The sequence below is a fragment of the Rhodamnia argentea genome, chromosome 8, assembly GCF_020921035.1.
Source record: "Rhodamnia argentea isolate NSW1041297 chromosome 8, ASM2092103v1, whole genome shotgun sequence".
NCBI classification, from domain to species: domain Eukaryota; kingdom Viridiplantae; phylum Streptophyta; class Magnoliopsida; order Myrtales; family Myrtaceae; genus Rhodamnia; species Rhodamnia argentea.
Window position 1 is genome coordinate 2898374 of NC_063157.1, and position 19984 is coordinate 2918357.

Genomic DNA, 19984 nt, shown 5'->3' on the forward strand with positions numbered 1-19984 from the left:
GACCTGATAATCCGTTAGCCTAAAATTTTAGGTCGCGACAACGTTGAACAACGGAGGAGGAGGAATCAGAGAATAGAGAGAGAAATTAAGGAAAATAGAAAGAGCAAAACACGGATACAAAACGTAGATAGGAACGAGGAAGAAGCTATGGAAGATAAACTTGTGGATCCGGATCGAAGCTTCTCGACGGATCCGAGGAAATCCGGAGATGAACTTGTTGGAGGTCATCGCTTAGGAGACCGGCCACGGTGGGGTGATATTGCCGACCGCGGAAGGCTATCTCTTCTTCGACGTCATTGTCGTGGTTCTCTATTGACAGTGCCCTTCCGCCCTTCCCCCTTTCCCCTTCTCTTCTTCCACGTCGTGGTTGTGGTTGTCTGATTCTTTTATCATTATTTATTTATCTTCGATTAATAACTCCCTTTTTCTTTTTTTTCTTTTTTTTTCATAATAGAAATTAATTGTAAATGAATATATTCTCAGACCCATTTGAATTGAGACTCGTATTATGTATTTGGACTTTAATATTGTGAACTACTTCAACCTGTCCATTAAGTTTTGAGTAACCAATGTCCGATCCACTGAATTTGAGTTTAAAAAAATGGGCGGGCGGCTGTATTATTTGGATCCCCTTTGTTTCTACTCGAATATAAAAGTCTGCAAAACCAGAGGTCACATCATATTTTCTTCTCCGTTTGTTCAGCCCTAGCTGGCGCTGCACGCAACGAGACGTTCTCGGTAAGAGTCCGGACGGATGGACCAATGAATCAACCTCTCATTTAGTCCAGCTCTAAGGCCAACTCAAAACACCTTTGCCTTTTTGATCTCTGTGTACCTCTGCATACCTGGGAAGAAGATGTCAGGATCTTCTACACATCGCAGCACAAGTGGAATCCCACAGCCTCCTCTCGCTTCCTACGGGATCTTGAAAACAGCGATCGGCGGCGACAAATTTGACAAACTCAGCCAACAGGAGCTGAGCGATCGAGTCTATGACGGACTGCTTTTGAAGTTGAACGAGGGACAGGGCGAGCAACATCAGGCAAGTTCCAGAGGACCAAAAAAAAAAAGAAAAGAGCATGTTGTCTTGGTCAAGAAGAAAAAAAGTCTGTAAATCAAGAGCACTTGCTGATAATAAGTGGGATCTACAAAATAGTTAGTTCATCACACACCAGATGTCCTGATTAGACAAGAGCCGAGGTTTGATCTGATTTTTGCTAATTGTCTCACTCGCGATCGCTGGTTTGTGCTTACAGGGACAACACCATACACACAAGTATTGGGTTGACCGACGCCTGAACAAGAGCTGCTGGATTGTTCTGGCTCCTGCCTTATCGATCGATTCGGTTAACGATTCCAACAACTGGACCTGGAAAGAAGAGCAGGAAGAATGGTAATCGTTGCTTCTCCTATCCTAAAACAAGTACGTTTTAAGTCCAACTTTCATGTGATTGTCGAATGATCTAAGGTCTGTCCTGGGTACAAGGTATGAAATAGGCTCGCTCAACAAAAATGACTCGGCAGGCGGCGAGGAACGTTCTGTTGTTGCCGCGGCCGCTAGATGAGTACCTATGTATTGGATTGGCATATCTCTAGCTTTATTTTTGGCGTTGTGTATTTCCTGACGCCCGCTGAATATGCACTGTTTTTCCAGCTTCAAGTTGCTCATTTAGCGACACAAAAAACAATTTTTGAATTGCTTACAATCATCATCGCTAGTAAACCAACCCTTTGCTTGCTGAATGAACATCTCTGAGTTTCAGCTATGGGGGCAACGGGATTGTTCGCATCGCCAAGATAAAGAGAGTTTCCTGGGTAGCGATCAGTGGGACATGCAAAACGACCACGCTCTCTCCGAAGACAGCATACCAAGTCGAGATCATCGTGAAGATGAGTGAGGAAAGCGACGGATGGGAAGCTCCGGTGAACCTCAGTCTCTCTCTACCGGATGGACACAAGCAGGAACGCGTGGAATACTTAAAGAGAAAGAGAAGGGATTCGGAACCGGAGCCCTGGCAAGAGATTACAATCGGCACGTTCGAGACAACGCCCAGAACCGTGGGTGAGATAAGCTTTTCCCTCAAGCAAACTGGTGGGCATTGGAAGTCCGGCCTCCTCGTCAAAGGCGTTCAATTAAGGCCACTCGCTTGACACGTCATCACTCCATTCTGCTTCTGCTTCTGCTTCTGCTTCTGCTTCCTGGAGCTTGTCCAACTTTGACGCAGAATCCCATTTCCAGCCGCTTCAGATCTAGCCATGACTGGCTCCTCCATGGCCGCGCTTGGCTGAGTTGGGGCTCTAAATGTTTGCACTGATTTCCTGTCTCTGTGTGCTTGAGTATCTTGGCAATGGTGTTTTTCGTATTTCGTATCCATTGGCCCAAAAAACAAGAAATTCAGCTGTCTGTAATATTTTCGACTAGAATCATGCTGAACTTTTCAGGATTGCCAACCAGGGAAGTTAGTATCCTTTTTTTTAAAGCTTGCATGTTTCGATAAATTAGAAGGCCAAGAGGGCGATGAAATGCTTGAATTGTACGCCACTATTTATCTTTGCGTTTGGAGAAAATACCATAAAAAATCTCTAAATTATGTCTGCTCTGGAATTTCTTTTTTGGTCATAAAAAATCTCAAACTTTTACTGGTATGACAAATATGCAGATCATTATAGTCCGTCATAAAAATTTGAAACACACAGATCACAAATGATTTAGGATGTTTTAAGGGGTGCCACTGCCGTTTCGACTTTCATGGCGAGAGCTATCTACCCTCATCGGCCATAGGCAAGGTCGGAGCTCAATCCAGGCCTCTCCAAAGTACTTGGTGAGCTCTGCCTTGGCATTGTACCAGAATATCAGCAGGTGGAATCAACCCGAGAAAAAGCGAGGCTTGGGCGTTGAAGGCTTTTCTCGACCTTGGCTCTGTCCAATGAAGGGGTCTCTCAAAGTAGACATTGATGGGTCGTTCATGGCGGGCTCATTAGAGGGGGCCATCAGCTGCATATGCAAACATGATCACGGTCGCTTGGTGGATGGTTTTGCCAGATCTATTAAAGTTAATTCAGCAGAGCTCGTGGAGGCAAGAGCGTTGGTTGAAACCCTAGACTTCTTGGTCGCACAAAGAGGACAAAAAATCTACTTGGAGTCGGACAATCTAAGCTTAGTTCAGACTTTGAAGGGAGCAAATCACTTCCCATGGGAAGCGCACCAAGTTATCACTGAGGCTAAGTCGAAGTTGCTGGGCTTTGTTGATCTTTCTCTGGAGTACTGTAGCCGAGAAGGGAATAGAGCCGCAGACTGGTTGGCGAAGGCCCAACGTAATAAATGCTTAGCCCAAGATTGGCTTGCCTCTCCTCCTGAACCACTTTGGAATTTAATTTGTGCTGAGTCTTATGTTTCTTTATTGCAAACTCTTAATTAGCAATGAATTTATCCTTTTTCGACCCAAAGTAAAAATAAAAAAATAAAAAAAAAATAGGGTACCCGTGGTCTCTCCATGGAATCTTACAAGAGATTTGTTGAGATTGCTCCCATTTGTCTCCATGATCGGTCTGGTTTGCAGACTGGAGGTAGCGATGTCCAACGAACAGCTACTTGCGGTTGAAAAGGAGAAAATCCTGGTCTTTTGCATTGCTTCTTTGCGAGGCCAAAGAGACTTTGGTGTGATGTTAAAAAAGATTGGAACTTGAGCATAGATGGTGCATCAATACATTTTACGCAGGATTGAACCACCATTTTTACCGCAAATGATGTTAAGATTCAAGAATCAGTTCATTGAAGTCCGGATCGGAGTCACCTTAGTTTCATTTGCCTTTCGTCGTCGCCGCCACGCAATATTTTCAACAACGGTTTTGAATAGAAGTGTGACGAGGTATACGTGTCATGAAGGTAAGAATTGAGTTTTTTTTGTGACATAATTTGTTTTGGAGATGTCGTAATTTTCACTCGTATTTTCTCTTGTTAAAATGAACATTCTATACTTTGCGAGAGAGGTTCTCCGGACAACACACATCACTTCCCATAAACAAGACACGGTTAATTGAAGGACACGTTGATTCTACGGAGTAACATGTAATTTTACCTTTTAGGTTCTATTCATTTCACTAAAAATGAGTTGTTTTCAGAAAATGTTTTCCAAGAAATATTTTCTGTCGTTCGATACGAAAAATTGAAATTGATTTCCCTCCAGGCAATTCTTTTAACTATTTTTTATTTTTATTTTCATGTTCTTTTTTATTTTATTTTATTCTTTTTATTCTTTTTCATTTTCATCCGGTGCCGGCCGCCCCTAAGGCCGACGAGGTTGAGCTTGCTTTGCCGGATCTGGTGAGGCTTGGGGTCAATTGCCCGAGACTGGTTCTGCGAAACTAACGTAGCCTTTATGTGAATTTCTGACACGTATCAATCAGCCGATCAAGTTTGATTGCCCTACCTAGCCGAATAGTACAACACTCAAGAGTCACGTGTTTCACTTGAGAGTCGGCCTTTAACAAGGCCCATTCCGTTCGCATCTATTGTATGCATACAACATGGTCAATAAAAATGATTTAGCGAATAAAATTTATTATTAGATCCATTATCAGTGTAAAAATATTTTATACACATTCGTAGGTTTGGAGAATACACGTACCGATAAATAAAAATCCTTCTTAATTAAGCTTTTATGTGTTCTACTTCACTACAACAGCATTATTCTGCCATTCAACTTTGTCGCATCTTTCGAAAAAAAAAAAAAAAACAAAACTTTTGTCGCATCTAATGCCAGCTTTCACTTTTCACACTAGATCTACTTGGCTACAATAGTATTATTCTGCCATTCAATTTCGCCTTAGGAAAGGAAAACTGATAGCTCTCTTCTTTTTACTTGTATTCTCGAGGCTTATAAATAGCTTCTTGTTCCTTCCTGCTTCCACAGTCAAAGCTTGCGACCATCCTTGTCTAGTTTGGTCGTACCTGTCCCTCATTTTCAGCAGCATCCTCACCCCATGGCTGACGAAGCTGAATTGGCCGTTTCACTGGCGAAGGCCAGTCTTCTTGATCTTCTCTCCAAGTCACAAAAAATCATCATCCCCCATCAAAACTTCACACGTCAAATCCGTGACTCCATAAACAGTCTCCAAAGTATCATGAACAAGATGCGACAACAAGCCTTCCACAACCATGAACCTTTTCCCGACAACGCAACCCTTCTGGTTAGGGCTCGCGACGCTGAGAAGGCTGCACAACATCTCCTTGTCCAATTGCTCCGACATTACGTGTCGAAATCGCAACTAGGTCGGTTCTTCTCAGCAGCTGACCGAGTACGTGCCAGGAAAAACATGGCCACGCAATTCAGGGACGGAGTTGTGTCGCCATTCCAACAGCTCGATGCCAACTGGCCTGCTGCTGCTGAAAATGGCCAGCAGGACAGTGGAATGGCATATCAAGGAAACATGAGGGTCGAGTCCGACATCGTGGGCCGTGACCAAAGTGTGACTCTTCTTGTGACCAATTTGATTCCTCCGGCAGATCGCAACGCCCCTCCTCCTCCTCCGGATTCACTTCATGTGATCGCGGTGGTTGGCAGAAGAAACTGTGGCAAGACCGCACTGGTGAGAAGTGTCTTCAACAATCTAGAGGTCAAGCATCACTTTGACTGTTGCGCTTGGGTCCGGGTCGCTGACGTCGGGCCGGAGTCCTGGACGGAGAGCCTCCTGGTGGACATACTGTTACAGATGCCATTTCAAGATCAGCTGAAAGACTTGAAGCACAAGAATAAGGAGCAGCTGATCCGCATGCTTCGTCAATTGTTGATGGAGAAGAGATACTTGATAGTTTTGGATAATTTAGGCGCCCGACGCTTCACCGACTTCTGGGATCCATTTGAGGACTCAAATGGAAGCAGAATAATTGTCACCTCTACTGAAGAAGCTATGCAAAATTTGGTAGACCCGGGGGTAGATGATCTCCAATTATGCCCGGACTTCACCGAAGAAGAGTGCATGGCATTGCTGCAGGATAGCTTCACTGGAGGAGGAGTTCTCCCTCCAGAATTGATGACGTTAATTCTGAGAAAATGCGGAGGTTCTGCCCCGGCGATCTCACTGCTAGGAGGACTTTTGTCTGCTGTGGAAGAGAACAGAAGGGAGGCCCTCGTCGCCCCGCTCGGAGAGTCTGCCCCCCTCAACCATTTCCTGAGCTTGAGCTTCAACGAATTGCCTATCGAGATGAAGCCATGTGTTCTCTATATGGCTCTCTTTCCTAAGGAGTCTGAGGTCCCCACAAGGAGGCTTTTCCGGCTATGGGCTGCTGAGGGGTTGTTGTTGGCAGAGCCGGCTGCTGATGGGCTAGTCCGAATGCGGTCAGCGGAGGACTGTTTTCATGAATTAGAGAGAAGGAACTTGATTCGTGTGGTACGCCGGAAACCGGACACAAGTGCCCGATCATGTCGCATGCCTGCATTTCTTCATGATTTTTTCTGTCAGATGGCAATAGACTTCCGACTTCTTAAAATCAGCCCCGATGCCGAGCAGAATGCTCCTAATCAACCAAACCAAGCGCAAAACACAGCGACAGGACATCATGATTACATTGTCCAATACCTTCGTTCTGTTGCATCATTTCAAACCTGTAAGCCAGGGACAGAACAAGGGAGAGAGATCAAAGATCTTCTTAAACCACCAATTATAGACGAAGGCCCGGTTTTGCTGAGGGTACTAGATCTCGAGGGTGTTTACAAGCCTGTTCTCCCCAAGAAATTCGAGGATATACTGCCGAACCTAAGGTATTTGGGATTGAGACGGACAGCTCTGGATTCGATTCCGGAATCAGTCGGGAATTTATTGCTCCTGGAAACATTAGATCTGAAGCACACCAACATAACCAAAGTGACCAGCGCCATTTGGAATGCGAAGAACCTCCGACATCTGTACCTGAGCGAAGCATCGTTTGACGGGCCCATTCCAGGACATGTCTCAACGGGGTCTAAACTCGAGACGCTATGGGGTCTGTTCATAGAAACTGATAGGAGCCCCATGATAAATGTGTTGCCGAGGCTGCAAAGCCTGACGAAGCTGGGTGTCACGTGCCGTCCCGGAGCGGTGATGGTGGTAGCAGGATGCATTTTAAGACTGACCCGTCTCAAGTCCCTGAGGTTGAGATCGAGGGACTTGTTCAGTCAGCCTGCGGTCCTCCGTTTCGGTGATAACATGACAGGGCTCAGAGATCTTTTGGATCTTTCAAACTTGTATTTGCTTGGATCGTTGCGGCCCGCACAGAACCCGTGTTCGGTCCTTCCTCTGAGTCTGAAAAGGCTTACCTTGTCGATGTCAGGATGTAGAGATGACCCGATGCAGGTTCTACAGCACCTGAATCAATTGATTGAACTCAGGTTATTGGGTCGATCGTGCTCCACGAGACAATTACATTGCCAAGCAGGTTTTCCACAGCTCCGAGTCTTAAAACTATGGATGCTGGATAACTTGGAAGAGTTTGCTATCGACCAAGGGGCGATGGTTAATCTCGAAGAGTTGGATATCAGCCAATGCGAGAAGCTAGGGAGGGTTTCTGGCTTGGATCAGATCAACAACAGGTTGACAAGTTTGCGTCTTACTAAAGTTAAGAAAGTCCTTGACCCCAACGGCCCCGCCCACGACCCTCCCGCCCCCGACGTTCGTATCAGAGTTCGCCGCCCAGGTACATGGGTCAAAACAACGGAGCTACTGCGCCAGGTAAAGTTTATAATTGCTATTGTGTTACTTGTTATATCAATTATCAACGAAAAGTGCAAATTTACTCTACTACGTACTATTTAAGAAAACCTTAATTGCACTTCAGGAGAAATATGATGGAACATTTTGGAGAGCCGAGGCTTACGAATGCCGACTCTAGAGTAATAAGGAGGGGGTTCTTTATGCGGTACAATAGCAAAATGAAGGCTTCTATTGTTCCTTGATAGATTTTGATCAACGGAAACCGCTTTTAATCTATAGAAAGATGTGCTTCAATAGTACTATATTTATAACTTGGATATTGATATGCATTTTATCTTCGCCTGTAGGATCCACCTCAAGCTAGGGGACTTGATATTTACCAGGTAAACGACGGCCAGAAATTTCATGGATGTTGCATGCTGCAGTTTTCTAAGTTCATCTCCTTCCATCATGTTTTTCTTTTGCTGGCCAATTAAGAAAACTTTTACTTGTTGAACAGGGAGGCGTGCCATATGCAACAAACGACGATTCGATTTGGCCCTAATCAATCTGCTTCCAGCAAAGAATATTTTCATGCTCATAATAAGAGCATTTATATGCTCCTGTCCTGTGTGCTTTATTTTATTTCCTTTCACGTCTCTATCTCTTTGTAATTTTCTACATTGTAATCCATGGCAAATGCTGCTTCAGCCAGAGTCCCAAGACTTTCGTCTTTTGGTATTGTGAGTGTTAAATGTTAAGAGCCAGCTTGTGTTTCGTGTTGAAATTTTTGGTATCACGAATGTTTATTAGTTGCAGTCGGGATTCAGTATGTTGGTGATACCTGTTCTTTCCTTATTTCGAAAGGTTGTTGCATGTTATTTCCTCTTTTTTTTTGGTTTAGTGGTGAGGTAAGGCATTCGGACGGGCTTTCCTACACCTCGACTAGTCCCAGGCGATCCTACTAACGCAACTTCCCCGAATTGGCAGGATTTTACTCATAGAGTGCTGGCAACAAAATTTGAATCTTTTGCCATGGGTGTGAGTCATAACTATTTTGTTCCCAAGAGCTATTTCTGGCAATAAATGGATTTTTCTATTTACATTTCTTGGACGAGTTTCGGAGCAGTGAAACGCGTTTGATAACGATATAAAGTTTCTGTTCCCGAAACAGAACTTCATTTAATAACAGCATAAAAATTTCTACGTCTGGCGGCAGCCGGCCCTCGGCCATCAACCAACAATAGGGACGCGAGAAAGAGGCAGACCACACGCGAGAGAAAGGGAGTAATCGATGAAAAGAAATCTTATTTTTATTTTTGTTCCATAAATAAAAAGATAAAAAAAATTATTTTTTTATTTCTGTTCCAAACCTACTTTTGGGCTAAAAATTTGTCCAAGAAATAGAAAAATGAAATTATTTTACCAAACAGATTTCTATTCAAAACTTATTTTTTGAAATAGAAAAAACGGAATGGTCATTGTTTGCACCCAAGCCACCAGAACATTGGTGAAAATTTCTGTTCCATGTAGACTGATAGGAGTGCTATTGACTACTGACTTTCCTTTTTCTTCTCTATGCTTTTATATATATTTTTATAACGACTAGGTGTCCAAGCCTCTTGTACTCCGTCAATTCTCTGGAGATCATTGAATAGCCTTCTTGTCCTATTGCAACTAAATAAGATGGGCAGGTAAATTTGTTGTGTAAGCATGAGTTACAAACTTATAATGAAAAGGTTGGCCGGTGATTCCAGCTCAATCGAGTAACCTAAATCTACTTAACAAGTTATTAATTGCAAAAGTAAGTCGTTAACCTTAAAAACTCGGTAAATTAAGAAGAAAACGAATATATGTCGGGGTTTAACTCCAATGAGAGAGCGACACCAAACTAGTTGGTAACTCATTCGCTTGTAGAGTCAGTAGTTCAACGTCTTCTAATGATCCAAGATTGTTGTTTGCATTTTGATTTTTCCTAAAAAAGCTAATAAATCACTTGTTGTGTTTGTTTGAGTGCAAGTGTTTTCAGAAATTCATTTTCCGAACTTTCATTGGTTTGGTTAGCCGAAAATGACAAGTCAAGCGAAAATATTAATGCATAAAATCAGAAAAGTGAATCCCCAATTTTAAGAGGTTAAAACACTTTCCGGAATTGTTCCTTTCGAATTTTTTGATATTTTATTATAATATTTAAATATTTAAGTATATTTTCTTTTCTTTTTTATTTTTCTTTTTCTTTCCCTCAGCCGGTTGCCCGACCTCGGTGATGGCTGGTGATAAGCGAGCTTGAGCTTCCCCGGCCTGCACTTGTGGCAAGCTCAGCCTCGCTAGTCTCAAGCAAGGGCCGAGCCTTGTTGGATCTAGTGAGCTCGAGCTCTCCCGACGAGCTCGAGACCGAGCCTTGTCGTGGTCCGGTGACCGGTGTTGACACCTAAATTTTAATTTTTAGAAAATCATTTATGTAAGCCTAAAATGAGAGTTATTCATAATTCTCACAAAAAAATTTCATGCATTGCATATTTAATTTTCGTCGGTCAAGTGTACATCATGTCGGCTAGGGCCGGAGATGAGTCAATTGAGCACGTTCCCAATGGACGACCGAGTTAAAATCGACTCGAAAGTCACTAGAGAGGGTGCAGAATTTTTTACTATAATTTTGGACTCAAAACAGCCCATTTGAGCTCTTAAAATTGCAAAAAGGCCTTAATTAATTACCCATTTTATTAGTTAAGGTCCAAGTGAGTACGGGATCACAAAACGAGCCCATAAAACATTGAACAGTAGCCCATTTCGCCCTCCTCATTCATTTGGCCGAAATTGATAGGTGTTTAGTTAGATTAGGACTCTTTTAAGGTCAAAATTCAAATTTATTAGAGTCTTATCTTAACTAAAATTTTATCTCTATTTGGCTGCAAATAACAGAAAGTTTTAGTGGATGCGGACTCTTAAAATCTAAGGCTTACATTCGATCCCGTTCTAACTAGAACTCTCTATCCAACGATCCAAATTGACTCCTACTCCTACTAGGATTGCCGAGACAAGTTTTATAAATATAAGGCTTCGCTCACGTTGAAGATGGAGGCTCACATTCTGAAATTTGCGGTACTTCTAAGAGCTAAACAGAAGGTTTTCAAGAGCAATAACGAGGGTTTGATTGTCCCTCTTGTCGTCAAGCCAAAGCCTCCTCGTCCATTGCCAAAAATCAATCGGCGCTCCAGACCAGCTTTGTCATCCACCACACAACCTTGGTGTTCCTTGCTGTCCTGCCACAATTCAGCCACGTTGAGTCTTGGTTTTCTCTCTCAAGCGCACTCACCACAAGAAGCCAAGCTACAACCATCAACTAGTCCAACTCGCAACACTGTCCAGCTTCGGATCAGGTTTTCTTGGTCCTTGTTTTGACATTATTTGAAGATTTAATCCCGAGTGCTACGTGTGATAGTGCAACCAAAGCAATATCCAGTAATTCGCGCTTCAGAAAGTGCAAATTTCGGGTGGATATCGTCAAGTGCGCGCCGCAGAAAATTTGTTTCGGAAAAGGTAAAAATTCTTGATTTTTGATTACTAATCTATCAGTCTTGATTGTTAATCTATACTTGTTAGTTTAGTAACAATATGCACGTGTGTTCGCGAGCATGCTTCGATTTGCAATTAAAGTCGGAAAACTATTTTTTACCAAAGAACGGATGAGTTTTTGCCGATTGTCGAAAAGTACCCTTGAAATCTGGTTTCGCGGAATAAAAATTCTGACCATGGGAGGGACCGAAAATCAGATTTTAGTAGAGTGAAAATTCTGATATCGTTCTTAGTAAGCATGATGGAGAAGGTGAGGGAGGTATTCGACACTTAGATTTTCATGGCTAAATTACTCTCTACGGTTGATCCTAAAGCATTATCTTTGAGTGGTTTTGTCTTGTGATGACTTGGTCCTATCTCTCCATGTCATGAATGATCTGAATTGTCTCTGTAAAAAAAAAAAAATCAGAACTTTATGGCATGAGCGTGGAATTTTTAGCACGTAGGCAATTCGTTTGATCGAACGGTTTAATGTGAGTGGAGGATTAATCTTTTTCGCTACGTTGGTTGACTAGAACTTATCCATTGGGTGTTCGATCATGTCCTTGTGTTATTGATAGGAATTTGTGATTGTTCGATATTATCTCCTGGTGTGAATAAAGATTCGACTAAATTGAAATTTTATCTGATTAGGCTAAGTTAGATAATTTTTTTACTCATGGATACATTTTTTTGAGCTAGTCGTTATCTTTAATACATGCGGAACGATTTGGATGTTATCTTATCTTATCTTTGGTGAATTTTCTGAACACACTCGATTAGAGATAAGGTTTGGTTGGATTGAATTTCTATCTATTTTTTTATGAGGATTATCTAAAATTAAATTTTCAAATCTCAAAGATAATTTCTTAAATTAAAATGGATTGAATTTTTGGATGAGGAAAGGTGGATCCCCAATCTCATAATTTCGGCCACCCCTCTTTGAATTTTCGAAATTTCAAGCTCAATTGATTTTCATTTTATTTTTGCCGTGCTTGTTTGTTTTGACTTGTTATAAAATTTGCACATCTTTAAACAAACATGCCCATAATATATGCTCCCCTTTGTGCCTAGACCCATCGGAAAAATAAATCACACGCCTTAGCCACGATCTCGTGGAATGGGATGGTGATTTAGTATAGAAATTCGTGTTCTGCCCTTTGGCAAAAGGGATGTTGTTTTTCTATACGCGTATCCGCATACTGGCTCGAATCCTCGAGGATGTAGCGGATAAAATCTCGCTCTAGCCCGGATCTTTGGGAATGAGAGGATTTTCGAAAAAATCGAAAATTAAAGGTATATTATGGGCATTTTTGTTTATTTTTGTTCAGATTTTTGAATGCTTTTGAATGTTTTCTTTTATTGCCGAAAATACCAAAAAATCATCCTCCGGGCGCTTAATATATAGTCTTCATGTCACATTTTTTTTAATTAATCATCAAATTCACATCGATCAATCGGAATGGCTTTTTCATGAAATTGGTACCGAAAGGGCATTAATTTTCCCAATTAATGTAACCAAGTCCCCGAGCCCATTTTTCTCTGGTGCGCAGAAATAAAATAGTTCTCCCTATATTTTATTAAGGTTTCTAATCAACCTTCCGTAAATGATTAGTGGCGGCTCCAATTGAATATCTTCTCATGAATAAACTTAGGTTGCGATTCGGTAGGACTTGGGAGGGTCCGAATTAGGTTAGTTGATTTAATTAACCCGATAATCCGTTAACTTGAATTTTAGGTCGCGATGACTTGGCGACTCCACTGGGGACTCATTAATTTTAATTTTTTGAAAAGCGAAAGGGGTTAACCGAAATTTTAATTAATTTTTGAAAATTAAATTTGATTTTTCGAAATTAAAATTAATTTTCAAATTTTAAGGTCGACTTTCGGAATTTCCACCCAATTCCCTTTAATTTTCGAAAAGAAATTAAAATTTTGTGGACTTAAGCCGTTGATTTTCATGATCTATGCCTTGATTGATCGATTGTGATTTGCCTTGAGTGTGATTGATTTTTTTTGGAACGACTGATTTGGGGTTTGACTGATTTTTATTTGATTATATCTTGGATAATCTTACTCCATTGTGCTTCATTTTTCTCATGATTTTCTGTAGGTTTACATGTTTTTTGGCATTTAATTTAATTGCTCTATTTTATCACAAAATGCCGTGATTGAGTGAATTAACCTGTCGTGCATGATTCATGACATTGCATTGGACCCTAAAATGCTAGTTGAACCTAGGATGGTGTCTGGGTAAGGATCCGCCTGGCCTCGGGATGGAGGAATGGATGACCTTGCCCTCGACCCCGATCATGTTGAGAATTCCCCGCTCCGGCCTGAATCTGCGGGCATGAGAGGATTTCTTGACATCCCCGTAGCTCAAGAGGTGCTGGATACGGCTCCGATCGTTGAGTCCGATCCGCCCTCAAGAGTTCTTTAAAAATTTGGCTAATAAAGCATGCATATATCATTCTGCTTGTCTTTGAACCCATGAGCATCATATTCGCATATGTGTTTTTTGAGTCGATCCATGGTTGTTAGGTGCGTCGTCGTTTTGATCTATCACTTCATGGGGCACGGCAACATTCGCACCGTAGAGATCACTAAGGATGATTCGATCGACTGGCTTCCCCAACGGGACGAGGTCGCCCGTCACTATGTAGAGAGCAGACTGGGGAAGCTCATTTTGTTGCTGGATATTAAGGTCCGTATCGGGATGATTCAAGCTCTCGCTCATTGCTGGGTTCCTCGGACCGCCACATTTTTGCTTGGTAAGCACGAGCTCACCCCTACCTTGGAAGAGTATAGCGTGCTCATTGGTAAGTCCCTTGATTCCGAGCTCATCAATCCATACCTAAATGAGGATGCCTGCGGGGTTTTAGCTGATTTCTTAAAAGTTGAATTACTGATCGTTCAAAGGGTTCCGAAAGGAAACTACGGGCATTGTTCTTTTACTTTTCTCATCGATTGTTTTAACAAAGCTCGATCCTTGCAAAAGGGAAAAATCTTTTTATTGGCCTTTTTTGGATTAATCGTTTTTCCTCATCATAAGAATTCTATCAATCCTCATATGGCTCACTTTGTTCAACAAGTTTGTGAAGGAAGAAATTTTGTGAATGCTATTTTGGCCGAAACTATTATTTCATTGAACAAGTATCGACGGGGCAAGGATAAGGTCTTGCGAGCCCCTGCTGAGCTTTTGCAAGTATGGTTTTTATCTCATGTCAAAGAATGTCAAAACCTTGTGTCAACTGACACACCGAGAAATTTTGCCCCGCCATTGGTCATCTTCAAAGAAAAACAAAGTAAATGCCCGGATTATCATTTTTCTGAATGGCTAAAACTCGTGAGGAACCCCTCCGCCAAGTCTCTCCAATGGCACGCTAGCTGGTTCCAATGTAAGGAGGCTCGTCTCACCTCCGGCCGATCCGGACCGGTCCCTCTCTTGGGTTTTATTGGAGCAGCTGAGTATTATCCGCCCCGAGTCATTCGACGGTTCGGGTGCGTTCAGAAGATGCCTCCACCTCTGCCATCCGATCAGATCCAGCTGAACTTTGAGAACCTTATCCCGGAGCACGAAGAAACGGTCGTTACCGCTCACTACCTATGGGCTGCTTCTCAGCCGAACAAACTTTCTTTCCCGAGGAAACCGCTGGAGCCCGCTGAGGAGGCCTATCGATCCACCAAGGAGTACCGACTGAAGCACTCCATCCCCGAGGAATGGCGTCCAAAGCTCCCAGATATTACTCCATCCCGATCCCTCAACAACGAGCTTAGGCGTTTGCTGGTCGAAGCTGATGAAGAGATTGCCATGGCGAAGAAAGTCATCAAGCGGTTGAAGGCACAAGCTGGTCCTCAAGTCAAGAGATCCGGGAATGGAGCCGGGCCCTCGAAGTGATAGACATTTGTTGAGTCATGTCATCGTGTTTTTTTTTCTTGCTTTCCTAGGTCTCATGTTAGGAGTTTTCGTCGGATTTTAGGGATCTCGTGTCTTATTACACTTTCAGATTAATAAAACAGTTCTGTTTTCATTCCTACCTTGCTGTCTTGTACGAATTTTTACGCCCCTTTCTTGTTGGATTCAATTTCCTCACTTCAAGCAGAAAATGTTCATAAGATCTTGATCCATCGTCTCAAAAAATTTCGTGGTAATCCAGTGTGTTTTCTATTTATCATGGAATTAATGGCCGGGGTTGAGCAGGCTGGAATTTGACATGTTCTCAGACTACAGATTCATTTTGCAATTTACTACTAGAAAACGTGCTGCATTGTTAAATTACCAAACATGAAAGTTGTTGATCTATGTTTCAATTAACAGCCTGAAAAATTTCGGAATTAAATTCACCATTTAAAGGGGTCCTTCGTTCTTTTAACAACAGGTGGACGAAACAGTTTTCTGAACATAACGTTTCACAAAGATGCATTAAACTGATTTGATCCACTTAGATCTAGCTCAATCGTCCAACACAAAAGTTGTTAACCAGCCTCTTTTCTATAAGCTGGTAAATTTTCACACCATTTTCACAATCGGATGATTTTTCATGAATAAATTCCCGAAACCCGACGAGGCTGGAACCTGCAGGTCAAGGTCACGAGTCAGGTGCTCATGAGTCTAGTACAGCCATGGATCGACTCGACGCCTTTCACGCATTATACTCATCATATGACTCTCCTTTGCAGGTAATTTATCACGGATCCTCCACATATTACCCGATCGGTGGCTAAGAAAATGGCGGACAAGGCTGAAATCAACAACGCGATCCAGGAAGCTCTGCAAGAGCAATTCGAGGCTATGAATCGGAGGTTTGAGGGTATGATGAGCCAGATGATGGAACGTATGATGGCTGCTACTGTTGCTTCTGCTAAGCACCCGACTAGTCCAACACCTCAGAACGTCGTCTCTCCGACCCTTCCCGCAAACAATCCCGAGAAGGCTTCCGAGCATGTCCCTGGTTACACCATGCCGCTAGAGGATGTTGTCATTACTGGCACTAGCTCGGGTGCCCCATCACCAGCTCTCATCTCCCAAGCCAGCCCTGTGACTATGGGACCATCCGGTGAAATGGCCAAGTTATTGGCCCAAATGGAGCAAAGGATCCGAGAAGTAGAAGGTACCCACAACATTCCCCAGGTTGATTTCTCCGCGTTCTCGAAGGTCAATGTGCCCGAGAAGTTTAAAATGCCCGACTTCGAAAAGTACGACGGCACTTCCAACCCAGTGCAACATGTCCAGATGTACCAAGCTAGGATGAGCAAGTATGTGGCTAACGGCCCTCTGATGATTCAGACTTTCCAGGCCGGTCCGAAAGATGCAGCTATGAGATGGTACACGGACTATGAAATCTACAGCATGGAGAACTGGGAGAAGGTGGCTAATGCTTTTATTAAGCATTTTAGTTTCAACTTGGATGTTCTCATTTCTAGGGAAGATCTAGAACAGGCAGAGATGAAGAAAGGCGAGACGATTAAACAATACGCCACTAGGTGGAGGAATGTGGCATCTCGGCTGAAGCCGGTACCCCCCGAGCGAGAGCTCATGAAATTGTTTGTCTCCACTTTACCTCGGACGATGCGATCACGAATCCTTGGATCTGCTGCGACGTCATTTAGTCACCTCATTGCAATGGCTGAGGAGATTGAGAGCGGCATGAAGAAAGGTTGGTACGGAGATGTTGCCACTAGTACCAAGAGATTCACGGCAAAGAAAGACAAAGAGCCTGTCTCACGAGTTAACATGACCTATGCCCAGAAACCCATGGCGCAGGTGCCGGTCGTGCGGATCCCTAACCAACAGCGGGGCAACTTTAGTGCACAACGGCAAAAAGGAAATTTACGTCCTCCTCGGCAATTTACTCCTCTACACGGGACCCCGTCACGAGTGCTTGCGGTCTTACGTAAGAAAGGGCTTCTGACTTCCGAACCTCTACGACTTGGTAACACGAACTCACCAAGGTATGACCCGTCAAAGAAGTGTGACTACCATTGTGGTGAGCCTGGACATGATGCAGATGGTTGTTATGTGTTGAAACACCGCATTCAAGACTTGCTCGATTCCAAAGCATTTTCATTTCAAGACAATAGTCAGCCAAATACCAAGAATAATCCTTTGCCGGATCACTCAGGCAAGGTTAATGCTGTCTTTAGTTCCGAAGGCGGACGAAGAGGTGTTTTTAAGATCCGGGTGGTTGACATTTTCAATGCTCTGGTTAGAGCAGGTTATTATCGAGTTGGAGAAATAGTATCGTTCGCCAATTTGGAACAAAGAATCTCAACTCTTATGGAGAACGGGTTGATAGTCCGGGCAAATCAAACCGAGGTAGTAGCCATTGTATCTCATATTGTAATTGATTGGGATCAAGAATTTGCTGCTTTGGCTCTATCTCAATCTGAATCTTCTCCGAAGGTTAAAGCAGTAGAAGCTGACGTGGCTAGTCTAATTAAGAGTGATCCGGAGTTAGCTGATATGCCCGCCTTAGAGGACGCAATAGATGATGAACTCGGAATTGTTATACCCGAGACTCTGGTGATTACTTCCCCCCAGCCTTTTCCTTATAAAGATGGCAAGGCGGTTCCTTGGTCCTATGACCTTGCCCCGATAACAAGGTCCGGACGTACTTATAATGATGATCGGCCTGCCAAGCAAGTGGCTGAAAAGGATGCAAAAGAGTTTTTGGCTGTGATCAAGACAAGTGAGTACAACATTGTTGATCGATTCTGAAAGTTGCCGGCTCGGGTTTCTCTACTTGAGCTTTTACGATCGTCCGAAAAACATCGGGATTCCCCGATGAAGGTGTTGGGCCAAATTCATGTGCCTGAAAACATCGACCAGGATAGGTTGGAGAATTTTGTTGGGGCCATCCTTCTAAAAGATCAGGTTGCATTTGCTGACGATGAGATCCCTGTCGAAGGACGAGGCCACAACAAGGCTTTACACATAACGGTCAAGCACAAACAGACTTATGTGGCTCGGGTGCTCATTGATAATGGGTCGGCATTGAATATTTGTCCCCTAGCTACACCGAACCGCCCGGGAGTTGATTTGGCCAGGATGCGGGCAGCCAAAACCTCGGTCAGATCTTTTGACGGTATGAAAAAGAACGTTATGGGGCAAATTAATCTCGAGATCCGGATTGGACCATCTCCGTTCGATGTCTTGTTCCAAGTGTTAGACATCCCATCTGCGTTCAACCTCTTGCTAGGACGTCCGTGGATTCACAATGCGGGTGCTGTTCCATCAAGTCTTCATCGGAAGATCAAGTTCGTGGTCGAGCAAAAGTTAGTGATTGTTCATGGCGAGGAAGATCATCGAATCTTCAACGAAACGGCTATCCCCTATATCGAGCCGGCTCATAATGAAGAAGATTCTTACCATGCTTTTGAGCTAGTACGGACCATTCATGCGTCGCCGGAAAGTCCCTTACCCGTTCCTGAAATATCAACTACCTCTCTTATGGTAGCTAAGGTAATGATCGGTAATGGTTTTGAGCCTGGCAAGGGTTTGGGTTGGCATGGCCAAGGGATCCGCAACCCAATTCAACTTAAAGGCCAGTCCCATACAGCTGGTTTGGGATTCCAAGGACGTGGCCGTCCTAGACATGGTAAGCGACGTGCGATGGGTCGCGGTAAGCTGGAATGTAGTCCTTTGCCACCACCTTTGTACACCACTTTCCGATCAGCTGGAGTAGTCGCCGGTTACAATGAGACAGTTCAATTTGAAGATGACCTAGGGATTGTCTTCCTTGACTCGCCGAAGGGCCAAGATGCTGTGGTTGAACTGATGGACACGGACGACGATGAAGGCGATGATGGAGTCCCCGATCTTCTTGGATGGTTTGATGATTTAACCATTGCTACCGTATTTGAGGATCCCATGCAAGTTGATGGAACACCCGAAGAGGAGCCTTACATGGTGCCTAGACCCCCAAGGCCATCCGTCAATGTCATATTCGACGATCCACTAGAGGGTTTAGATTCAGAGTAACACCTTTACATTTATGCAACCCCCTGCGTGGGATATTTCTGGTTTTTAGGAGTCTAGGTTGCATCACTTTCTTAGGATTCTCATTTCAGTTTTATGTCGTACTTTTCAATTTCTCTTCCAATAAGATGTAATTCATTGATTTTATTATCAATAAAATTACGGATGTTCTTCATTAAATTCTTTGAATCTTGTTGAAGTATCCCCAAACCAACCCGATGACGATAACCAATGATCAAATAATCTGTCATCTATGGTAAGCACTGAGGGTTGGGCTTCTCAAGAATTCTCGCCCCGAGGTCTTCGAAAACAAAATTTTTCAAAGGAGACACTCAACTTTTGAAAAATGAATGAAAGATTAAGCCCTGTTTGTCCTTCCGATTTTGTTACTTTATGTTTCGGGGGGATACATGAGGAGGGAAACCCAAGTGGATTCAGAAGTATACGACCTAGATGAGTCCAGTCCAGATTATGAGGAAATTCGTCGGGATTTCGAACAACATGAGGAGATCAAGCCCTTGACCGGTGAACAAACTATCTCGATCAACCCGGGCGATGCAGAAAACCCTAAAGAAGTTAAGATCGGGGCAAACCTTCCTAAGGACGTAGCTGAACGTCCGACCAACCTCTTGAGGGATTACCAAGATATCTTCGCCTGGTCCTATGCAGATATGCCCGGTCTTGACCGTTCCATTGTCGAACATTGCTTGCCGATCGATCATTCGGCTAAGCCGGTGGTGCAAAGATCGCGGAGGGCCGGACCAGAAATATCAACTACCTCTC

General features: G+C 43.3%; 3 protein-coding genes across 3 annotated transcripts; all 3 read left to right on the top strand.

Moving 5' to 3' along the window:
• Positions 1-856: 856 nt before the first annotated feature.
• On the top strand, positions 857-2380 carry LOC125312523 (protein PHLOEM PROTEIN 2-LIKE A1-like). Its single transcript, XM_048283629.1, has 3 exons — positions 857-1042; positions 1221-1393; positions 1764-2380. The coding sequence occupies exons 1-3, from the start codon at positions 857-859 to the stop codon at positions 2149-2151; spliced, it is 747 nt and encodes a 248-aa protein (XP_048139586.1). The 3' UTR covers positions 2152-2380.
• A 547-nt stretch (positions 2381-2927) lies between these two features.
• LOC125316160 (probable disease resistance protein RF9) lies at positions 2928-7867 on the top strand. The gene is made up of 3 exons (XM_048283630.1): positions 2928-3298; positions 4914-7707; positions 7814-7867. Exons 1-3 carry the CDS (start codon positions 2928-2930, stop codon positions 7865-7867), a joined length of 3219 nt encoding a protein of 1072 aa, XP_048139587.1.
• Positions 7868-16183: 8316 nt separating this feature from the next.
• On the top strand, positions 16184-17941 carry LOC125316161. Its single transcript, XM_048283631.1, has one exon. It carries the CDS (start codon positions 16184-16186, stop codon positions 17939-17941), a length of 1758 nt encoding a protein of 585 aa, XP_048139588.1.
• The last annotated feature ends 2043 nt before the right edge of the window (positions 17942-19984 follow it).

Coding starts and splice junctions, on each gene's coding strand:
- LOC125312523 (XM_048283629.1), top strand. CDS start 857: ATGTCAGGATCTTCTACACATCGCAGCACAAGTGGAATCCCACAGCCT. Junction 1,043..1,220: donor GACAGGGCGAGCAACATCAG/GCAAGTTCCAGA, acceptor TGATTTTTGCTA/ATTGTCTCACTCGCGATCGC. Junction 1,394..1,763: donor AAAGAAGAGCAGGAAGAATG/GTAATCGTTGCT, acceptor TCTGAGTTTCAG/CTATGGGGGCAACGGGATTG.
- LOC125316160 (XM_048283630.1), top strand. CDS start 2,928: ATGAAGGGGTCTCTCAAAGTAGACATTGATGGGTCGTTCATGGCGGGC. Junction 3,299..4,913: donor GGGAATAGAGCCGCAGACTG/GTTGGCGAAGGC, acceptor CTGCTTCCACAG/TCAAAGCTTGCGACCATCCT. Junction 7,708..7,813: donor CAACGGAGCTACTGCGCCAG/GTAAAGTTTATA, acceptor ATTGCACTTCAG/GAGAAATATGATGGAACATT.
- LOC125316161 (XM_048283631.1), top strand. CDS start 16,184: ATGCCGCTAGAGGATGTTGTCATTACTGGCACTAGCTCGGGTGCCCCA.